This window comes from Mus caroli, unplaced genomic scaffold (genome assembly GCF_978045245.1).
Source record: "Mus caroli unplaced genomic scaffold, Mus_caroli_1 scaffold_10, whole genome shotgun sequence".
In the NCBI taxonomy this organism is placed as follows: domain Eukaryota; kingdom Metazoa; phylum Chordata; class Mammalia; order Rodentia; family Muridae; genus Mus; species Mus caroli.
This window is the reverse complement of record NW_028227265.1, coordinates 19,013,535-19,036,396: the sequence shown is the minus strand read 5'-3', so window position 1 is coordinate 19,036,396 and position 22,862 is coordinate 19,013,535. Positions and strand designations below refer to the sequence as shown.

The 22,862-nt window shown below is 44.8% G+C and overlaps 1 protein-coding gene across 1 annotated transcript in view; it reads left to right on the top strand.

The window, feature by feature from the left end:
• Hydin (HYDIN axonemal central pair apparatus protein) overlaps positions 1 to 22,862 on the top strand; it is a 361,694-nt gene that overhangs the window by 188,789 nt on the left and 150,043 nt on the right. The window contains exons 21-23 of the mRNA XM_085843582.1: positions 737 to 880; positions 4,982 to 5,125; positions 10,568 to 10,881. Of these exons, the coding sequence (XP_085699708.1) occupies positions 737 to 880; positions 4,982 to 5,125; positions 10,568 to 10,881 (602 nt within the window). The remainder of the gene's footprint in view (positions 1 to 736; positions 881 to 4,981; positions 5,126 to 10,567; positions 10,882 to 22,862) is intronic.

The following is a 22,862-nucleotide window of genomic DNA, read 5'->3' as shown; positions in this document are numbered from 1 at the left end:
CATCCTAGAAACACAGACTCTCCAGGTGAGATATGATGTTTGCTTAAGCCCCTCCGTAGGAGGCTTTTGGGGAGACACTGAATTTTCTCTTTATAACAAGAAGCAATAAGAAATTGTCTTCTGGAGATAATGCGAGCCACCTAGTCCATCGGCCAGCGTCTTTAGGGTCACAGATCCCACCTTATTTCCTTTATATCATTTCTTCACAAAGTATTTTCAGGTAGAACACATCTTCCCAGCATGAAGGGAATCGAGGTAGAGGGAACCTCTGCCTGGGGAGTCTTACACACTGTGTCCCTTTTCTCATTATTTTGACTGAGAGTGTACCATGAGATAAACACTTCTGGGCACTACAGATGTAAGGATGAATGTAATACACGCTCTAATCGTAAGACATAGTCTGTAGTATATAGGAGCATATTTCTAATGTAATTACCAAGAGTAAGCATGTTTTTAAGAAACTTTAAATCTGGCTCACCAGGGAACTGAATCCACTTGGAGCTTTGGTGAAAGTATCCCAAAAATGGGCTTGCAAATGGTTAGGATGTTGAGTTCGTTAACAGCCCAATCGTGAGGGCTCATCAGTCCAATCTGTTTATGGCATAGATTTACTCTTTGGTCCTTTCTGTGTTATAAAGCTCTGGCCATCTTGGACCCAAAGACATATTCTATTGTTAAGTCATTAAGTTTGCTGAAGGATGGTTGTTTCACAACTGCTGGTGTGTGTTGTACACAGAAAGTCAAAGAGAAGCTGGTGTGCCAGGCCATTGTCGGAGCCCAGAAGGGCAAAAGCTTGCTGATGTCTGTGAACATCATCTGCGAGTTTATAGCTCCAATCATCCAGCTCTCCGCCAAGCAGCTACTATATCGACTGGAAAAGGTCAGTGGGGCTGGGCTGCAGAGGGCTGGATGTTCTAGCCAGAGCCAACATGGCCATGCTTTCATGTTAGAAGCTTAATTAACTGGCATCCTGTTAACACCTGTCACCAAGACAGTGTTGTTTTTCTTCTCAAGCTTCAGAGGCCAGTACACATTTAACTGAAAATTCCAAATGTAAGCCATTTCTTCACATTCAAATGTAATTCCATTCTCTGAAATGGAAATCCTGTTTCCATCCTTCCTGGTGTCTAAGACCAAGGGGGAAAGGGTACATCGGTGCAGACGATGCATGAAAGCATGCAGATGCTCCACCATTTTGTCTTAGGTAGAGTAAATATCACTGCAGAGAAAGGGTTGGAATAGAATCAGCGACAATTATAATAATTAGTAATAGTGACTACCCCCTACTGATTACGATTGCTAGGCATCCATGCTCAATGACCTACATCTTTCCAGGTGTCCTTCACAAAAACAATCCCACCATGAGAGGTTCCATTACCGTTCTTGTGATACACTTAAGGAAGCTGACACAGCCCCTAAGATTGCTACGGAATAAGTAACCAATGAGTAGATCATCTGTCCTAAGCTGATGGCTGCATTGGTGTTGAAAATCTGGTGAACTAGGCAGACACAGTCAAAGCTGAGAGACTGGTTGAGGTGACGGACAGTACACAAGTTAGGGAATATCACGGTTTTAATCCCAGCAGTAGCCGGGTTGCACGTGTGTTCATTCCGAGTTTACTTCCTTGAGTGAGTGCCCCAAGTTGAGATTGAAGTAAAGGCAGAAGTGAGTCTGATCACAAGAGAAGAGGAAAGAACTCCAGGTGGAGAGGCCTCTCTGTTGGGGAAAAGCCCTAGGAGCATATGAGAATTGAAAGGTGACCCCAGACAAAGAACCTGTCAAGAACGTCCAAAGTCATCCTGGAAAGAGGTTATTCCAAGGATGATGGAGGTCTCTTGGAGAAGGGGTAGAGGTCAGATACCCTAGGCATGCCTGCTAGACCTGTTCGGGACTTTGGGGTTCATTCTGGGAAGCTGTTAAAGGGCTTCAAACGAGAAGACAAGCGTGGTCAAGTTTATTCATTAGAATAAATAATTAGAATGTTGAATGCGCAGCAAGACATTTATTTATTTATTTGTTTATTTATTTATTTATTTATTCAGACCTCCTCACATGGCAGACACTGTCAGATGCTAGCAGTACAGCTGTGAGGATAGCTCTTCCCTGGTGAAGCTCACAGCCTACTGAGAAGACCAAGCATTGACCCATGATCTCTTGCTGTCCTAGGAAACTATTGTGTATGACTGTGCCTTACCCATCACAGGGGGATCAGCTGGGCTTCTTTTCATCACCTCAAAGTTTACAGGAGGTCACTCAAGACCATTTATTGCAGTAATACATCACATCATATGTAGTTCAGTAAACATGTTGAACACCCCATGGGCAAGGTGCTGTGTTAGGATGTGAATAAAGGAACATTACAAAGTCCAGGGGCTCGGAGAGATGTACAGGTTCAATTCAAAGCAAAGTTTTGAATGCCTATCACGTACTAGGCACTTAGAGCGCATAGAGAGGAGAAAAGATTCTGGCTTTGCCAGCTTGCAGACCACATGGGTGTTAAGTGAGGGTTTGGGTGGCAGCGGAGCTACCCATGAGGCTGACAAACCCCACAACACACTGAACATGGCCAGGCTCGAAGAGAGCCTGGGAACTCACTGCTGTCTCTTCGTTGTAATCAGAAAACATGTTTATCTATTGGCAAATAGCTACCCTGAATTTTGTGGCTTCATCTTTTCCCTGGAAACAATTATTCGGAGGGCTTCGGCAAGGATTTATTGAAAGCTGTTCTGTGCAAGACATTATATGTCAAATATGCAGCCCAGTTTCTTACTCAATTTTTCTAAGCCCATTAAACACTCATAGCATATGCAGTCAGTGTACCTCTTCATCTCTGTCCTGCCTCATGGCAGAAGCAGGCTAACATATTCTTGCTTTTTTCCCTGCTGTTGGTTTCTGCCCATCTTTCCTTCTCCCTAAATTTCAGAAGCTTAAGTTCTCTTCTGCCATGTTTTCCACCGCTCATCCCCTGACCATCGTTAGAATTTATCAGTAATGATGAAGAAATACAACATGCACAAGAGGCCCGTGAGGGTTGGGTACGCAGATTGAATTGTCCGGCCTGCAAGCATTCTGACTGTATGCTGTTGGCACAGGGCTGTGTGTCTAGTGTGGTACCTTAGAATATAAAGATATCAACCCTGCCTGTGGAAAGGGGGTTCTCTCTTCTCACTCCATCAGCTCTATGCCGTTTGTATCGTTCATACACCATAGATACGAAACAGCATCTCTGTGGGATTGAAGATGCCAGCTGAAACTTTCAGTCTCCTTGCTTCACCAAGTTCCAGCAGCAGATTCTGTCTACTGCTATCTGGGGAGACAAACAGCCCAGAGAGAAGGGGTCATTTTAATATAGATTGGCTTCTCTGGACTTCGGTTTCTTCTCATCACTAACCTCCAAATGGCCTTGTGCCAAAACCAACCAAGTGTGGCTTCTTCACTTCAGAGCCATCTGCAGTGATACAGCAGCCTTCAGGGAAGGTCACCACATGGATGGTTCTCTGTGAGGCCTGCTAGTCAGTGGGCCTGAATATGCTGCTTTCCCCCTCCAGGAACTCGTACTACAAAGGGAGTCAATGTCTGTGTTCATTCTTAGAGGAAGAGAACCAAAGGCTGGCATCGTGGGACAAGTCCCAGGCCAGACTTCTGACATAACCTTGGAAGGACATAGGAGCTGGTGGAGTATCACCAAAGCAGAAGCCTGAGCCCAAAGATACTAAGGCAGCCAAGCCCACTCAGGGCTCAGGAAACCCAAGAATCATAACGGGAGGAAAACAGTGTTGGAAGAACAGCTGGAAGATGCAGTCAAATCAAAATATGAAAGTGGGATTGGGGGCAATCAAACTGAGTGAGGAGGAAACACAAGTCAAAATGTGGAGACCTTTTAAAGGGCTACATCATTATTGTTGTTGTTGTTGTTGTTATAGCCAAAATGATCAAACTTTTTAGAGACTTAAGACTGAGGCTTCTGACCACCTCCTGCTGATGATGCTAAAGGTCCCCCTTCTCAGGTCACCCAAAGATTAATGCAGCCTCCCAACATCAGAATGTGGAAACTCCACTCTGAGCAAAACATCTCACTTGAGATCCATTCCAGGCCTTTCTCTGTGGAACAGTGCGGTCCAGCAGGCCTCACAGAGCTAGACGGCTCTGTCACCTCTTCCTCAACTGGGGAAAATTCACAGGGAAAAATGTATGAGTATATGCCAATAAAACAAGATAAGCATGTCTGCAAAGTGGCTATTTTAAGCATAAGGGGAAACATCACATAAGAGCAAAATGTTTTATTTGTTATATCAATTCCTCGTGTCTTTCATAAGATATCAGATTTATTAGACTTTGTTCCATGGTGACATGTCAATGTGGGTAGTGACAGTTTGATCGAGTGGCTGGGTTTCTGGGTTTATTTTGTTTTAAATTAAGCAACAAGAACCTCTCAGAAATCTCTGTTTCCTGGGTTATATAAGCTCATGTTTCAGAGTCCTAGCATCCCTCCTTCTGCTCCACTTCTGTAAACCTCCATCCAGGGAAATAAACATCTCTGTGAGGTTGGGGTGGTGAGGGTGTGTGTGTGTGTGTGTGTCTGTGTGTGTGTGTCTGTGTGTGTGTGTGTGTCTGTGTCTGTGTCTGTGTGTCTGTGTGTGTCTGTGTGTCTGTGTGTCTGTGTCTGTGTCTGTGTGTGTCTGTGTGTGTGAGTGTGTGTGTGTCTGTGTGTGTGTGTGTCTGTGTGTGTGAGTGTGTGTGTGTCTGTGTGTGTGTGTGTCTGTGTGTGTGTGTGTCTCTGTGTGTGTGTCTGTGTGTGTGTCTGTGTGTGTGTGTCTGTGTGTGTTTGTGTGTCTGTGTGTGTCTGTGTGTGTGTCTGTGTGTGTGTCTATGTGTGTGTGTGTGTGTGTGTGTGTGTGTGTTGAGGGTTTTGTTCCTTGGGATCACTGTACTTACTGGGACTTGGTTTTGTTCCTTCTTTTCCCCTCTCCTCTTACCCAGAAGCCGAACACTAACCTGGAGTCTGATTACCAGTCCTTGGTGATAAAGAACATCACCACCCTGCCTGTGAACATGCTTCTCTCCACAACCGGACCCTTCTTCATATGTGAGACTGATAAGTCCCTACTGCCTGCAACCCCTAAGGTAACTTGGCAAGGAGCTTCTGTGAAAAGGAAGGGGATAAAAATATGTTGCCTAATCTCAGTCCAGAAAAGGAAATACAAAAGGAGCCAGGAAACTAATAGGAAAGAAAATACAGATAATTACAAATAATAATCAATAGATTATTACAAGTGTCAGTCAGTGGGAAGACTCGTGCATAGTATAAGACCTTCCAGCCCAGTAGGCTAGCCCATTATCTCTTGCCCAGCATAATGAAGGTAATTTATACAAGGCAACGAATGACTTCCTACTAGGGAAATCTAACCAAAGTCCCTTACATGAGGAACTCGTCAAGTCCAGTCTCCCAGAGAATGAGCCAAATGCTAACAAATGCTTCAAATGCTAACAAAATTGATGCAAGCTGAAAGGAAAGGCTGTGAGCCTGTCCCTGCTGCAGATCTGAAGCAGGAAGCAGCAACAGCTTACTGCGAATGTCCCCATGGCTCTTGGCTGGGCGTGAGGATTACAATAGAATAGAAGGCCATGGGCAGGTGATGCTACAGAGCTGCGGAAGAGGAGGGTTGAAGGAGAAATCAAGACCACACACACTTTTAAGAGCTCAGCCTTCCCTTCAAGAGAGCCTACCAATGGAGAAGTAGAAACAAAGGCAGGAAACAGTCACCAGACCTCAGCAGAGGGAGCCTGTGACTTAAGGAGATTTGCTATATGCCACACTCTGCAAGATGGACCTCGGAAGTGGGTGGGGCAGAGTACTTGGGAGATGGTTGGTCAGACAATGCCCAGATGGTCTCCTCCAACCAAAGGACAGGGACGACCAGCTAAGATTCCTCAACACGGAAATATAGAGAAGAGGTAAGCCCCAAGTGAGACACGGGAGAAAATAGACCGCAGTGGGACTTGGCTGAGGAAAGCCAGTGGTACAGGCAGGCCGTTAGCTCTCGAGAGCCTCAGAGAGAGTCAGCTGATATGACTCAGCTCTGAAGAAACCACCATGATGAAGCATTGGTGCTTAAAGAAGAGATGGTAGGTGACATTACAGAGCACAGAGCAGATGGATGGGAGGGTATGAAGATTCAGGCATGAGCGCCAACCCCAGGCCCACTGTTGTTGTTCTTGTGGTTCTAATGGGATAAAAGCAGAATCTTCTCCCCCTCCAAAAATGAAGAGCTCATAGCAATAAACAAACGGATAGAAGATAAATGTAACTAAAGAATGAGCTGACTTAGATAGATGGCTTTTATGGCAAATTGGGGGAGGGAAATGCCACAAAAATCTGCATTCTAGAAAATGTTGCCATGATGTTTGAAGAGAGAAGCTGTTGTGCCCAATGGTGCCAGAGCATCTCTGAGATGAGAGACATACATAAGAGAAGAACTCTGAAGATGGGGGTTCCATATGTACCAAACCCCATCCAGAAAACACAGACAAAACAAAAATAGTACTCTTCTCCAGACACCTGGGCCAAAATATTCAAGTGGGGTCAAGGCTGTCCTCACCCATTTCCTCATTCCAGTGCCCAACTGAGCCCACAGCCTGCTCATCCTCAGATATACTGGCCTCAGAAAAGTATATAGTGGACCAACTCCAGGACAATAATTAGTTCCATGGTTCCATGGTCAAGATCACTGGTTCCTATTGCAGAGGACCTGAGTTCAGTTCCCAGCACCAGTATGGGAGCTCGTAACCACTGTAACCCCTGTTCCAAGGGACCTGATGCCATCTTCTGGCCTTCATGAATTCACACATACACATGGGGTACTTAGAAACTCAGCACACACACACACACACACACACACACACACACACTCCATAGATATTTTAAAATATCTTTATTCATATAACCTTAATAAAACATTGAAATTTGTTAAAAATAGAGAACTTCCATGAATCGACAGGAACACAAACCATAGCCCAATAGAAAGTCAGGAGAGAGCAGAGTTCACAGGAAGAAAATGACTCTTAAACACTGAGGAAAACAGAGACCACACAGCATGGACTAAAGCCTTCTGATTAGCAAAGAGCAAACAATAGATGGCACTTAGCTTAGGCAGGGTGTGCAGAAGCATACTCTCTCTGTGATGCTGAGCAGAGTATAGTGGAAGGCAATATGCCAATAGTTACCAAGATTTTAAATAGCAGTGTCCTTTGACCTAGGACTCTCCATACTTAGGGATTTCTCCTACAGACACAAGATATAAGATGACACACATGCAAGGTGCAAGGGTATTCATCAGGCCACTGTTTATAAATGTCAAGGTTTAGGACCAAAAAAGACTTGAGTGATTGATTGAGTGAATGATAACAGGAATATAAAACTATGAAGCTTTAAAAAAATGAGTTGGGATGGAAAGATAGCTCAGTAGTTAAGAGAACCTAGTGCTCTTCCAGAGCACTGGGGTTTGGTTCCCAGTGCTCACATCAGGTGGTTTACAATTGCCTGTAACTCCAGCTCTGGGAGCTATGACTCCTTCTCTGGCCTCAAAAGGTATTTTCATAGATAAATAGATATAGATAGATAGATAGATAGATAGATAGATAGATAGATAGATAGAGGGATAGATAGATAGATAGAGGGATAGATAGATAGGTAAACAGACAGACATATAAATATACACATAATTTAAAAATAAAATATCCTCAAAATGCAGATATTGGATGATCTTATGTAGAGAAAAGTAAAATGCAGACAAGTACGAATAATGTGCCATCATATATAAATAGTAAGCATGCATGAATGTGACTACATGCATGTGGGGTGTCTACAAGGATAGATAAGATACTTGTAAAGCTAGCTGCCTAACTCAAGGGAAACTAGGGTCGAAGTAAAGATGACTGGAGAAATGAGCTGAGTTTCATTGTTCCAGTTCCTCTAATACAAGTGAAATCATCTGAAAGTTCTTTTAAAATAAGGTCACTACTTGTCCTGAGACAGAATGATATAGGTTATGCAGCAATGAGACATCCAATGAAGTCACAAGATTCATCGGTAAGAGTCTCTAAGCAGAAAGGAAGAGAACTATTATAAGAAGGTTTTTGTTATAGTGGCCTAAGACTTCTCCACAAGAACTTAATGTTATCAGGAAAATGACTAGAGTTTTAATAGAAATTGTGATGCATGGATTTTATAGCCAGCTATAATATCCTCTGAAAAGAAAGGTAGCAGAAAGATGCTCTCTGGATGCAAGGAATGATTGAGCATTCACATCCCCTTGTTTAAAGAATCGACAAGGAAGAGATTCATCCATGCAGCACAGGGGACCATAGACCACTGTAACACTGACCCACAACACTCTGTCCATCTAACAGAAACCATGCAACTTTGGCAGCTGGGATTTTTGCATCAGATCATTTTAAACCATGACTTTTTAAAAATTTCATCACAGCCAGTAAAATTCAGAAACAGAAGCCGGGAGTATAGCTCTGGGTAGCAATTCATGAAGACTGAGGTTGACTCCCCGGCACCCAAAGGAAAAGGGGAAGTAGGGTCTAGTGTGTTGTTCAGCCTTTCCACCCCCCTTTTTGTTCATTTCTGAGATTGTATTTTAATTACAGTTCTCCTTTCCCTTCTCCCCCAAGCCCTCCCATAGACCCGTCATCTGTCTCTCCCTTAACCCTGGCCCCTTTATCTCATCAGCTGTTATTGCATATGTGCACTTTCATGTGCATATATATCCCCAAATATCACCTGCTTAGTCTACATACCACCCTTTCCCAGCTCACATTTGGGGAGTCATGTTGGTGAGACTTTATGCATGCAGCGTGTGACATGGCTAGGAGGCAGTCCCTGATCCTCCAGCTTTTACGGTCTTTCCACCCTGTCTCTTGCAATGCTCCCTAAGCCTTGGGTGCGGAGTATTTTGTAGGTATCCACTGAGAGCAGGCTCCACAACACTGCATATTGATTGGTTGTGGGTTTCTGTAGCAGTCTATGCCTGTGGCATCCAGACTTTTCCTTGATGAGGTTCCCACCCCTTTGTTATGGTCAGACTTCAATAAAAACTGATAAACATTTAGCCATCATTTTTATTGAGAAGAGATGGTGATGTTTATACACTACACGCTATATGAATAATATATATTATCACTTACGTTCATCCCACCATCTTCAGAACAGGCATGAAGGGAGGTACTACCATTACCCCATTTTATAGATATGAAAACTGAGCTTTCCTCTCTTTCCAGAGTCATACAGCTAGGAACTGGGAGAAACCAGATCCTCCAAATATCCTGACTCCAGAGTCTTTCTTCTTGAGATTAAGTCCCTCCTTTACAGGGGAAAAAAATCTCTCCTGGCTTAAGATTAGCGCGCGTGCGCACACGCACACACACACACACACACACACACACACACACACACACGAGTGCTGGTGGACACAGAGACCTGAAGAGGGCCTCATATCCCCTGGAGCTGGAGTTACAGGTTGTTGTACGCACTCAGCATGGGTGCTCAATACTTAGTTTGAATCCTCTGCGAGAGCAATAAATGTTCTTAACCACAGGCCGACTCTCGGGGCCCCTATCATCAGTTCTTTAAAGTTCACAATATTTTTTAATAAGATGATATAATGAAATCCTATTTTTTATAGAATCCAACTCTTTACCCATCATGCCTAAAACTAACATTTACCGAAAATATTAACTCTGAGAAACAGCATGGTGAAGGATCTCTAATTTAATTTTCCTGCTTTTTCATAAAAACTTTAGACTTTGTAAATGTGCCTAGTTGCTACAAAATCTTGCTTCTCAAAACAATTTAGAATCAATCTTCAAAGACAGATCTGCAGAGATGTGTGGAGGCGTCTCTATCTAGATGGTACCCAGGTACATGTGTGCCAGATGAAGGTGACCACGGAAAGGCAGGGATGACTCTGAGACAGGGTTAGACAGTGAAGTGCTTCTGCTGTCACTCACTCTCCTCTCTCCCCCCACCCCCTCCATCCATCCCTCCTTCTCCCCACTCTCTGTGTCTCTCTGTGTTTCTCACACATGTACACATACACACACGTGCACATGCACATGCACAAACACACACATATTTGTAGCTATCTAGATCTGTGTGCTAACGGCTCAACAGTTTGTCTGGGCTGAATATATTATAAGGAAATGAGATTTGTTTGGGTTCAGAGTTCTGCAGGTCACAAGCATGTGTTGTAGATGTGCAAAATTTTGACTCTCCTGTGTTGTATATCATGTCAAACTTTCAAAGTGCAAATGTTGTTAACTGGGGACTGCTGAGATGGCTCAGCAGTTAAGAGCACCGACTGCTCTTCCAGAGGTTCTGAGTTCAATTCCCAGCAACCACATGGTGGCTCACGACCATCTGTAATGGGATCTGATGCCCTCTTCTGGTGCGTCTGAAGACAGCGAAATACAGAATATATATATATATATATATATATATATATATATATATATATATATATATATATATGAGTTGGTAACATCATATTATCTTGTTTACAGCCTATAAAACTGGAGGTTGATGAGGAGAAACACCTGCTGATCAAGTTTGATCCCTCCTACAGAAACGACCTGAACAACTGGGTGGCAGAAGAGGTTCTGTCAATTAAGTATCTAGAACACCCTCAGGTGGACAACCTGGGCTTGCGTGCTGAAGTGCATTACCCCAACCTCAGCTTTGAGGTGATGGACATAGATTTCGGCTGCATCCTGAACGATACCGAGGTCATTCGCTACATCATGATCACCAACTGCAGCCCCTTGGTTGTGAAATTCCGCTGGTTCTTCTTGGTGGACGACGAGGAAAATCAGATCAGGTATGCCACGTCACGCCACGTCACGTCATGCCACGCCCCTCTCTCCCCCTCTCCCCCTCCCCCACCATCTCCAGGAGGCCCGTAGACCTGTTCTGCTCACTTAGTTCCTTTGTAGCTTTCCTCGGGGTTAACTGTGCTCTTTGCACTAGCCTTTCGTGAGTATCCTCAGTCTGATGAGTCATCACTGACTGAAAAGAACAGAATCTAAAACTCAAATTTCCAAACAGAAAAGTGAACCTATTTTGGAAAACCCCATCACCCCAAAGTTGAGAAGGACTATGCAAACATTTACTTCCTGTTGGACTCTAGTGGCTAGCTCACTAAAAGTTCATCACCAAAAATGAAGTCATTGTGGTTTTTAGCTGGCCATTTCACCATTTCTGCTCTATAAGCAGACTTCCATGTTCGAACATTGCTGTTTCTTACCTAACCGAAGCCTAATTTATGCCTGTTGGTACCCACTCTCTTCTCCTGTCGGCAACCCCCATTTCCTCTCTTTGATTTATGAATGTGATTATTTTTGATAAATCATAGGATAGCTGTTTATAAAAGAAAAATTGATAGCATTGATGAGATATGGAGAAACTGGAACTCTGGGCAAAGGCAAATTGACTTCGTCACTGTGGAAAGCCATATAGAGGCTCCTGAAGGAAGTTAAAACCTAGCTCTGGGTTGCAGCCGAGTGATAAAACATAATGTCCTGAGTTCTCCCCGTGTCGTCACATACTGTAGAATCCCCATCCATAAAAGTGGACTGATACTCTTCTCTGCTGTATGTAAATGCTCCGTTTTATTTATACGTTTGTCTTGGCATCTGGAGTGTTTAAAAGTCTTATCTTCAGGGAACATCGCTGCAAAGCTCAGCTCTCTTGGAGATCTTGATTTTAGTCTACTGCATGAAGATCCAAGAGTGAGGTTGCAGAATCAAACAGTGGTTTGATAAATATGTTTATTTTTACTGCCAAGGATAGAAGCCAAAGTTCCATATGTGCTACACAGTGCTTTAGCACAGAGCTGATAGTTTCCTAGATCTGTTTTTGGTTTTGGGGTTTTTTTGTTTTGTTTTGTTTTTTAATTTACAAGGCTTCTGCACTCAGTTTCATAGCAGCTGCCCCATGGTGCGCCCTGGCAGGAGAACACTGTGCTTGGCACACTAACACTTGGTCTATGGTGGTCTATGGAATATGGTCCATGCTAAGAGCTGTGAGGGGCTGGCTCTCTCACTGTGGTTGTGATTTACATTTCTATGATGACTGATGATGTCAAAGGGTTTGGATGCAAATGTTAGCTATGTGTACATTTTCATAGAGATGTCTATTCAGCTCATTAACCCATCTTTAAATGGGTCCCTTACTTGTGTGCCTTTGGGGATTTGGATTGGCTGTTGAGTTGCAGGGGTTGCCTGTCTGCTGTGGAACTTAGCCCCTGGTCAGTTGTGTAGCTGGTGAGCTCCAGCCCTCTCTGAAAGTGGGCTTTTCAGCCTGTTCACCTTTTCCTGTGCTGTGAAGAGCCTTTTCAGTTGGTCGCAGCTCTGTCTGTCTTTGCTTTGGTTTCATTGGCTACAGAGTTTTCTGTGTATGTGCATGCTCATGTGTCTACAGCTGCGTGTGTGTGTGTGTGTCTGTGTGTGTGTCTGTGTGTGTGTGTCTGTGTGTGTGTGTCTGTGTGTCTGTGTGTGTCTGTGTGTGTCTGTGTGTCTGTGTGTGTCTGTATGTACAGGTGCTTGTGCACATGTATGCACATATGTGCACATGCGTGTAGAAGCCAGAGGACAGCCTTGAGTGCTATTTTTCCAGCACCACCCACCATGGTTTTTAAAATTAGTTTGTAATTTTTTAAATTAGCTTACAAGGAAAGGGGGAAATATTATTTTTGAAGGAAAGGGAGATTGTATTATAATCTCAAAAATGTATCGGCAATGGATAAATGTGGGAAAATATGAGATTATATGACATTTTGTATTCAAAAGAATTCACTTCCAATAGGTTTCCTGGTAGCATTTCCATACATACTTGGTTCCTCTTCTTCCTTACTCCCGCCCCCAGTCTCCCTGCCTTTCTGTCTCCTTAATCTACATTGATGGTTTGGCTGCGATGGGGGGTGCAGGGGGAGAGATGCTATGCAGAAGCTTTTTCCCCCTTCATACAGTCAGTCCCTTTGTCAGTTCTCAGAGCAGTTGCCTGTGCTAGTAGGTGTCCATTCAGAAATCTGTAACCTAGACCCATGCCTGTACTGTCATTGTCTCAAGTTTCAAATTAACATCTCTGCTCCAGCTTGAACTGATTTCTGTACAGGATGCGACATGGATCTAATTTCCCTCTTCTGCAGGCATCTGTGGTTTCTAAGATAGTCTCTCACTAGCCTGGAGCTTTTCAAAGAAGCTAGGCTGACTGGCCAGTGAACCTCTGGAATGTGCCACCTTCCCTGTGCTGGGATTGCAGGCATGTGCCACACCATACCATGCTTTCTGGGTGTGATCTGTGTCTTCATGCTCTTACAGCAAACACTTTACCAGCCGAGCTTTCCTCCTCTGCCTCTACAGTTTGATGTTTCACTTTATTTAGTTTTGGGGTGGGGTGGAGGCTATGGCATGCACGTGGAGGTCAGGGTATAACTTACAGGAGTTGGTTCATTCCTTCTACGTGAGTCCCGGGGATCAAACTCAGGTCGTCAGGACTTAGCAGCAGGTCCCTTTAACTGATGGGCCATCTTAGTTTTCCTAATAAGCACGTCAAACCCAACATTACGGAGTATGCTCTGAGTGTCCAAGCCCGTTGCGCTTCATATTGCTTGTTCTGAACATTTGTGTGGGTTTCTGTTTCTGGACCATACCTTCTTTATGTCTAGACATGCACAGAACTAGAAAACAGTAGAAGATGGTGACCATTTTCTTAGTCTGTGACAAGGACTGATGAAGTAATGTACACTTACTCCCTGCATGTTTTGACAGCCGTGGAGGGTGCACAGCCACTCTCAATGAGGAGACCTCTTATTATGTCCTTAGTGGCTTGTCAGTGCTTCCAGTACATAATCCCATCTTATACAAGACAACGGCCCTTTTCTTGCCTGTGCTTGTTACCATGGTAACGATGGCTTGCTCTGGACGTCTTCGGTAGACATCTAGCGATGACCCAGTGTCTCATCGAAGCTGGCAGCCAGTCCTGGGCCTGAGCCTTGGAGCCTGCTCATTAAATGCCATGGACTGTTTGGGTTTGGAGTAAAATTCTGTAGATGAGCATTTAAAATAATTATGGAAAGAATCAGCCAACCTGACCTAATGCACTCTGCATACCAGATTTTGTGAAATTATTCTGATGCAGCACAGCTAAATGAGCTTATTTCATCTGGGAGCAAGGGCACGCCTTATTTATTTTTTTACTTTTTGAGAGGCCATTTCCATAATTAAAATAATGACATTTTGAGAATGTACTTGGCCAGTGCTGAATATGATACATTTAATTTTTCATCAGTTCATGCATATATTTAGCCATTTTCTTTCTCTCTTCAGTATCTTCCTGTCTCTTTATATAGAGTCTTTGCTTATAATGCATTTGTTCATTCAATCAAAGGGTTGATAAGTTATTCAGATGTGGCATCAGGGATGTGAACATGAACAAGACCGGCCGGCCCTGCCCGGAGGCTAGTTGGGGAAGCAGATGTGGAAACCCTAGAAGACACACTGTAATGACAGGATCTGAGGAAGGAAGTAACCATACCCTATGATGTCACAGACACATGTCCCAGAGCAGAAGCAAGGGAGCGTTCCTAATCACAGGAACTGGGCATGGATGTAAGCTGGACTTGTAAGTCGAAGAGACCTGGACCTTGAGCCGAACTCAAAAGATGGAGCCAGAATAGGTCTAACCCCACCCTGGCTTAAGGCAAATTTGTATAACGCCATCACCACAGATGAGCCCTCTGTCCTTTGGCTCCGCTGCCATCAAGGATTGACCTTATTCCTAGATCAGCTTTTCTCCCAGTCTCCAAATGGCTACCAGGATTCCCTGGACTGTGTTCTTCCAGACTCTAAATCCCTGGGGAAGATTCACTCTGATCAGACCTATTTAGTTACGTTTCCTGTCCCACCCTCCCGCCCTGTCCTCAACCAGGAAGATGATGTGCTAGTAGTTACCGTCCTGGCCACACTTGTGCGCCACTGAGGCTGAGAAGCTGAGGATAGGGAGGGTCACTGGCCTAGGCCAAGAATGGACTCAGAGAAGAGGCAAAGTGGATCTGCCAGCATGGCGAGAGCTTGGCCTTCCTTGGGTGAGAAGAGATAATGGAGGATGTTGCGTGTAACAGCGCAGTGTGCCACACAGAATTTAAACACCTAGAGCGGTGGAGACGTGTGTTGTCATCAAGAGAGGAACAGAGTCAGAGGTGTTCAGAACAATACCTTGATAGCAGTAGCTGGCCACCCTTTCCATGCCCCCTGCTGTTCTTCCCGCCACTCTGCCCTTCCTTCTCAGCTCTGCCAGTTATCATCCCTTCTTCTCAGTGACTGAGCCTCCTAATAGCTTCAGCCCACCTCTGCTGCTGAGACTCTGGTCCCCGCTACTACAGCTCTAAGTTCACTGCACTCTTCCATGTCTTCCTCCCTTGGCTGTCTCCCAAGTGACTCATGGCCAACAACATTTGGCAATTCTTGCCCCCACCCCACCCCTGTTTCTTCCTTCCTTGCCCTCTCCTCCAGGGCTCCTTGTCCCAGCAAGTGACATCACTATTCCCCAGGAAGGACCAGAATCCTCTCTCATCCAAACTCCACCTACTGCATCAAACCCACCTGCTGTACCTTATAAAAGCCTCTTCTTTGTCTCCACTGCTCTGACTATTTTATTCACCGTCACCTGTGATGTGGGTGGTTGTGACAGCCCTTCCTGTGTCCTCTGCTTCCACACGTGCACTGCAGTCTCATTTCTGCTCAGGGTCCTAGTAAAGAGCATGCATGTGTCTCCCCTGGCTTACGTCTGTAATGATTCACACTACCTATGCTCTTCAGAATCGAGTGCGAGATACCTGGGGTGCTATTCAGTGATCCTTGGCCAGCCTGGTCCCTGCATTCTTCCTAGCTGGTTTCCTCTCAATATACACCATAAGAACATCTTCTGCTTCTTTCACTATTGGCTCCTGCCCCATCCAGAGCTGTTCCTGTGTAACTGTCTCCTCTCTGCTGCAAGCTCTTCCCCACTCTCTGCTAGCTTCCTCCTGGTCAATCCTCTAGTCTTAGGTTCAGTGTTCTTCCTCAGGAGAGTCTCCTCTGAGGCTCCTGCCCTGGGCAGAGCCCATCCTGTGAGCCCCGGTACCTTGACTTTCTTGGTGTATGTCACACCTGTACTTAAAGCTCAGCATCCATCCTTCCAGTCGGCTCTTAATCCCCATGAGGCTGGCCAGTGCATCCTCCCTGGTATCTCTGGAGCCCCAAAGCCTGGCAGTACCCTGAGCTAGTCAGCATCTCCTCCTGGTTACTGTGGCAAGAGGAAGATGGTTTTTTCATAACTTGTTTAAGGATCTCTTCTGTCAGCTTCCTGGCACCCGCCAAATAAAAAACCTCATGGCATAAATGTCACATATAACAACCAAAAATGCCACCTGCCCTCCAGAAAGTCTCTATGTGTGCCATCAGAAAAACAGAAAAACACTGGTTAAAGGTCATTTTATCAGACATATCAACGCTAACCTTTCCTTTCTAGTTAGAATTCTTCTGAGCTTTGTGGCTGGAGAGGAATGAAAGCAAAAATATAGGCCTTTTTTTTTTTTTTTTTTTTTTTTGGTCCTGCATAGACAAGTATGAAGGTCCCTAGACAGATGTGTACAGGTGTGCGTGTGCATGATTTTATAAATAATTCTTACTCATTTAAAGTATCTCTCCTATTTGAGGATACATTTCCTTCTAAGTTAGCCCCCATGTCACGCATAAGAATAAAGACAGAAAGGTTTGGTGAGAGGGCTCAGGGGAGAAGAAAGCACTTGCCAAGCAGGCCTGATGAGCTCCAGGTGACACAGTGCCAGGAGAGAACAAAGCTCTGAAAGCTGTCCTCTGACCTCCATATCCACGTTCATGTGCACATGCGCACACACCATTGCCCCCCCCCCCACCGCCGTCACTGCCACCACCACCACCACCACAAATTATCATGGGTGATGTTGTTTTAAAAATTTAAAAATAAACCAAATAAGCAAAATGGACAAGTATGCTAAATAAGTACTCAGAATCAGAAAGTGCCAGTCTCTGCGTTAGGCATGTGCTGATCCCATGACAGTAATCTAGATTGCCTGTGCATAATGGTAGCCCTTCACATATACATATGTACATCACACATATGCATATAACAAGGGTATTGTTAAAGGGCTAGGGCCCTTACCCTCCCTTGGGAGGATGGGTCTTTCATTGGGTTTGTCCCTTCAATCTATCTGAACATCTCAAGATGCTTCAGCAGAGCTTATAAGAATGGATGGAGGAAATGTCTGCCCTTGAAGTGTCCTTTGCTTTTAAGAAACCAGACTACAGAAGCAGGCGCCAGGTGGGGGTCCTATGCAGGGTACAGCTCTGCCTGGTCTCACAGCTACTCACAGCTACAAAGCTGAGCCCAGCGTTAAGACTCCAAGCAAGGGGCCTGAGTGGTCTCCACAGACCACTTGGGCTTTTCATTTCCAAATTAGATTACGGATAAATCAAACATGAGAGCCCGAGGGAGCCAAGTGCCCGCTGAAACAGAGCACATTGTTTTCTCGTTCAATTGTGGAGTGAGCACCAGTCACTCAGCATAACTGGGAGAGAAATGGAAGCTCTGCAAGGAGGGGGGAGGAGAGAGGAAATCTGATTTTCTGTCTTCATCATTCCTCTAATTCTTTTGCTTGAGAAAATAGAACTTTTCTAACATGTACTGAATTCATGGTGTTGGGGGTCCTGAGCTATAGAGCCAGACTAAGCCCATTGGAGTCCAGGCTCTGTCCGTCTAACCCTTATAACCCCATGCCCTGAACTCTTAGCCCCTATAATGGAGGTAATTTCTAGTCCTAATGGAAGTTTCATAATTAAAGCAAGTGTTCTTCATACAACATACATGTCCATAGGACATACTGAGCTCTCCTGCCTTAGTAACTGTTTTCAGGCTCACCAAGGGCCCCTTCTACTCTTCTATGGTCTTGTAGCAAGTACAACCCCATCCCAGAATCTTAAAATATGGGAGCCAAAAAGCCCTCAGACACCAAGATGATAAACCCAGAATCTCTCATCTCTTGGGAAGGCATAGAAAACCCTTTTCTTATACCAGACTGGTCTCATCAAGGCCACAGCAAAGTATATTAATGTTCTCAGTGCTGTGACAAAGGCAGCTTAAAGAAGGAAGTATTTATCTTGTTTCATACTTTGAGGGGGTACAGTCAATCATGGCCCCCTGGTCCTGTGAAGCTGCTGGTCACATACACATTCAGTCAAGAATCAAAGAGAGGGGCTGGGCAGTGATGGCACATGCCTTTAATCCCAGCACTTGGGAGGCAGAGACAGGCAGATCTCTGAGTTCAAGGCCAGCCTGGTCACAGAGTGAGTCCTAGGACAGCCAGGATTACACAGAGAAGCCTTAGGAAGAAGAGGAAGGGGAAGAAGGGGAAGAAATGGAAGAGGAAGAAGGGGAAGAAAGGGAAGGGGAAGGGGAAAAAAGGGGAAGGGGAAAGAAGGGGAATGGGAAAGAAGGGGAAAGAAGGGGAAAGGGAAAAAGGGGGAAAGGGAAAAGGGGGGAAAGGGAAAGAAGAAGAAGGGGAAAGGGAAAGAAGAAGAAAGGGAAGGGGAAAGAAAAAGAAGGGGGAGGTAAAGGGGAAGGAAGGGGAAGGGGAAAAAGAAGAAGAAGGGGGAAAAAGAAGAAGAAGGGGAAGGGGAAAGAAGGAGAAGGGGAAAGAAGAAGGAAAAGGGGAAAGAAGGGGAAAGGGAAAGGGGAAAGAAGAAGGGGAAGGGGGAAGAAGAAGGGAGAGGGAAAGGGGAAAGAAGGGGAAGAAGGGGAAGAAGGGGAAAAAGAAGAAGAAGGGGAAGGGGAAAGAAGAAGAAGAAGGAGAAGGGGAAAGAAGAAGGGGAAGGGGAAAGAAGGAGAAGGGGAAAGGGAAAAGGGGGAAGAAGGGGGAAGAAGAAAGGGTAAAAGAGAGTAAAAGGGGGTAAAAGGGAGTAAAAGGGGGTAAGAAGGGGAAGGAAGGGGTAAGAAAGAAGGGGGAAGGGGGAAGGAAGAGGGAAGGAAGGGGGAAGGAAGGGGAAGGGGTAAAAGAGGGAAGGGGTAAAAGGGGGAAGGGATAAAAGGGGGAAGAGGTAAAAGGGGGAAGGGGAAAAGGGGGAAGAAGGTGGAAGAAGGGAAGGGGGAAGGAGAAAAGGGGGAAGGGAAAGAAGAAGGAAGAAGAAGGGAAAGGGGAAAGAAGAAGAAAGAAGAAGGGGAAGGAAGAAGAAGGGGAAAGGGAGGGGGAAAGAAAGAAAGAAAGAAAGAAAGAAAGAAAGAAAGAAAGAAAGAAAGAAAGAAAGAAAGAAAGAAGAAAGAAAGGGAGGAGGAGGAGAAGAAAATCAAAGTGAAGTGATTGCTGCTGCTAAGTATGTTTTTCATTTTCCCCCTATTGGTTAGTCTAGAACCCTAGCCCATAGGACCATCACATTATCACATAACCCTAGCCCATAGGACTATGCCACCCACACTGTGGGTCTTCCCTCTTTGGTCAAACTTCTCTGGAACTATCTTCTCAAATATACCAGAGATGTGTGTGTCATAGATGATTCTAAAACCAGTGAATTTTACAATGAAAATTAGCCATCACAAGATTAAACACCACATCCCTTTTCAGTGTGATACCCAAACACACTACTTTGAATCATAACATCCCATCCCTGGCCATCAAAATCTCTTATTTGCCTCTTAATGCAAAATTCATGTAGTCAGTCCCTGGCATTTAACACTCCCAACACTGTCCTAAAATTCAAAGTCCAAAATCTCTCCTGATATTCAAGTCAAACTCTTAACTGTGAGCCCATACTATAAAATAAAAATTAAAAACTACATGTTTTCAATATGCAATAGCATTTAATAAACATTCCCATTCACAAGAGGAAGAATGGGAAAATACCAAGGAAAGATTAGCCCAAAATAAGACCGAAACCCAACATTGCAAACAACAAGTCCTGCAGCTCTGTGTCTAACATCTGGGGCTCATGATGATGTCATCTGAGCTCCAGGGTGCCTGGGCAATCCCTCTAGTTCTGCTGACTACAGTATATGTCATCTCTTTCTTGGGCCAGCTCTCCTCCATAACTTCCATTTCCTTGGCAGATATCCCATAGTGCTGCCCTTCTCTACCATCCTGGGATCTACACGACACTTCATTTTCACAGCTTCAAACATGGACCTTCAGGACTTCCTTTCAACTATCTAACACATTCCTTGGCCTCACAGACAGATGTTTTACATTAGCAACCCTACTCCTGGTACCAGTTTCTACACTAATTACTTTTTTGCACATGTTGTTACATGACACCTCCCAGAAACAACTTGACTGAGGAAGAGCTCATCTGAGCTCACAGTTTGAAGGGACACAGTCCATCATGGCAGGGAAGGTATAGTGAGCAGAAGTCCAAGCGATTAATTAGTCAGATTGCATCTGAAGTCAGAGAGGAGGAAGAGATGAGTGTTAGTACCAAGCTCACCTTCTCCGTTTTTGCCTTTTAAAAAAAAAAAAAATTACATCAATGTATTGTATGTACACATATATGTGTGTGCATAAACTCACACATGCCTGGGCATGCACGTGCCATGGGGAACACATGTGGAAATCCAAGGACATCTTTCTAGAGTTCCCTACTCCTACCATGAGGTCCCAGGAACCAGACTCAAGTTATCAGGCTGAGAGGCAAGCACCTTTATGTGCTGAGTCATCTTGCTGCCCTCCCTTTTTCCTACTTACTCGGGTGGTGAAACTCACATCTAGGGTGAGTCTTCCCTCCTCCTCCGTGAAATAGAAACACTTTCCTTGGCACACTCGGAAGTGTGTCTCCTGGGTGATTCTAAAAATCAAGGAAGATCATCCATTACATCAGATCTTAGCCAAAAATATATATAGGCCATAGTCAGTGTGAGGCTTCCTTGACCTCCCCAACATTCTTTTGTAGTTAAATGAGCCAGGTCCATGATTAAAAGCAGTTCCTTGTTCTGTCCAAGGGCTCAACTTGACCTTTATTGAATCCCTCAGGGGCAATGCCTAGACTTCAGCAACTCCAAAGCAATTCAGTGTGCTAGTTAAAAGCCAACTGTGAGTCTGACTGGTACTTGGCCCCTGCATCAATGTGATGTGTTGTTTGGCATGGAGTGGTGATGCTGGTGCTGAACCCAAACTCATGTATGGAAAAGACATGCTGGACCAGTGAGCTACACCTCCAGCCCCACCTGGCCCATACAACCTTAGCCACTGGCTGATTGTCCCTAAACATCATCTTTTATGAGTTAAATGAGAATAATGAAGGTCCTTCCATCCAGAGACTGGATGAATACCGAGTCAGTCAGTACCCAGCATGCTTTCAGAACAATATCTTCCCCCATCATCCACCTTCAGCAAAAGCTGGCCATTAGCAGCCATGTCTTCATAGAAGACAACAAGAAGGGCACTTTGTCATGTTGACACCAAGTCACATTTGATAAGTAGCACCCCAGAAGTAGCTCTGAGATATTTTCCCCCTGAAATCAATCTGAGGCCATTCTGGGACACACAGAAGCCCCACAGAGTTGGAGGGCTTCAGGGACCTCTTGCTGACTTAAACTTCTGTTCCTTCCATTAATATTTCTCTTTTCCTACCAGTGTGTCACTTCTCAGGACCCTTTACGCTTCTGCAAGTTTGTATACTCTTCTCTTATCTCCCAGAGAATAGTTTGGGTCGAACACAATAATAAACAGTCAGCTCTGGGGCTCTAGGAAGATAACCTCTAAGGAGGAATGAATGCTTTCCCAAAGGGCAAACAGAAAAGCAGGCAGCTTGTGTTGGGCAACATTTGAGGGTGGTATTTATGCTTCTCCAGGCCCTTCTGCCTAACTCTGGCTGGTTTCTAGAGCAGGTTAATGGATTTTGAAATATCCAAAGATGAGTTCAATGGGTATGGGGGGATAGAATCTTCCCTTAATGTGTTTTTCTGCTATTGCTGCCTTAGCAAATTGCAAACTGGGTGGAAAGATACGGAAGGCACCTGACAGGAGAAGGGGAGGATGGATACCAGGCAGAAGAGAACAAAGACTTCCTACGCAATGACTGACAAGACCCAAGACAAGGTGTTTCCTCCTTACCAGTCCTATGCCACATGAACATCTGGTTCTAAAATTAGTTGCCACCTACTTGGAAGGGTAGAATACCCTTCCTTGCCGAGGTGCAAGACCACCTTACTAGTGTTCTGGATTCACCACAAGCTGGAGGTCTCTTCTCACACTGAGGATGCTACCCAGCCCCGAAACAGCTCTGTCACCATGGAGCCTTGGGCACTGCTAAGGCACTGTCACATCTGCTGGCTCTGTAGTTTTGCTCTTTCCCATGAAATACAGCATGCCTGCTTCCGAGGCCACAGGGCAAGACCACCAGTCCAGCAGGAATAAATTCACATCTCTATTATGAGAAAAAGCTCTTTTAACAGCTTTCCAGAGCACAAAGAAAATGTCTTGAGTCAAAAAATATTTCCTTTAGACAGCTGAATGAAGTCAAAGCCTCAATGTGGTGATATTAGGAACAAAGAGAAGACGGTTCCAGAATTCTGACCAAAAGCAATAAATAGAACTACTTCCCATGTGCTGGGCAACACTCTCACATGGCATACAGCCACCACGTGTGTCACCCACCCCCCAACACTGAGGCCACCACAATGGATGCCACTAACCATACGGCCCTGGCCTTAGACACCGTGTCCTGCTAACACATCACAGTTCTTTGTTCTATATATTTAATTACAGCATGTCCACCCTTCATTTGAACAGGCCTTCTG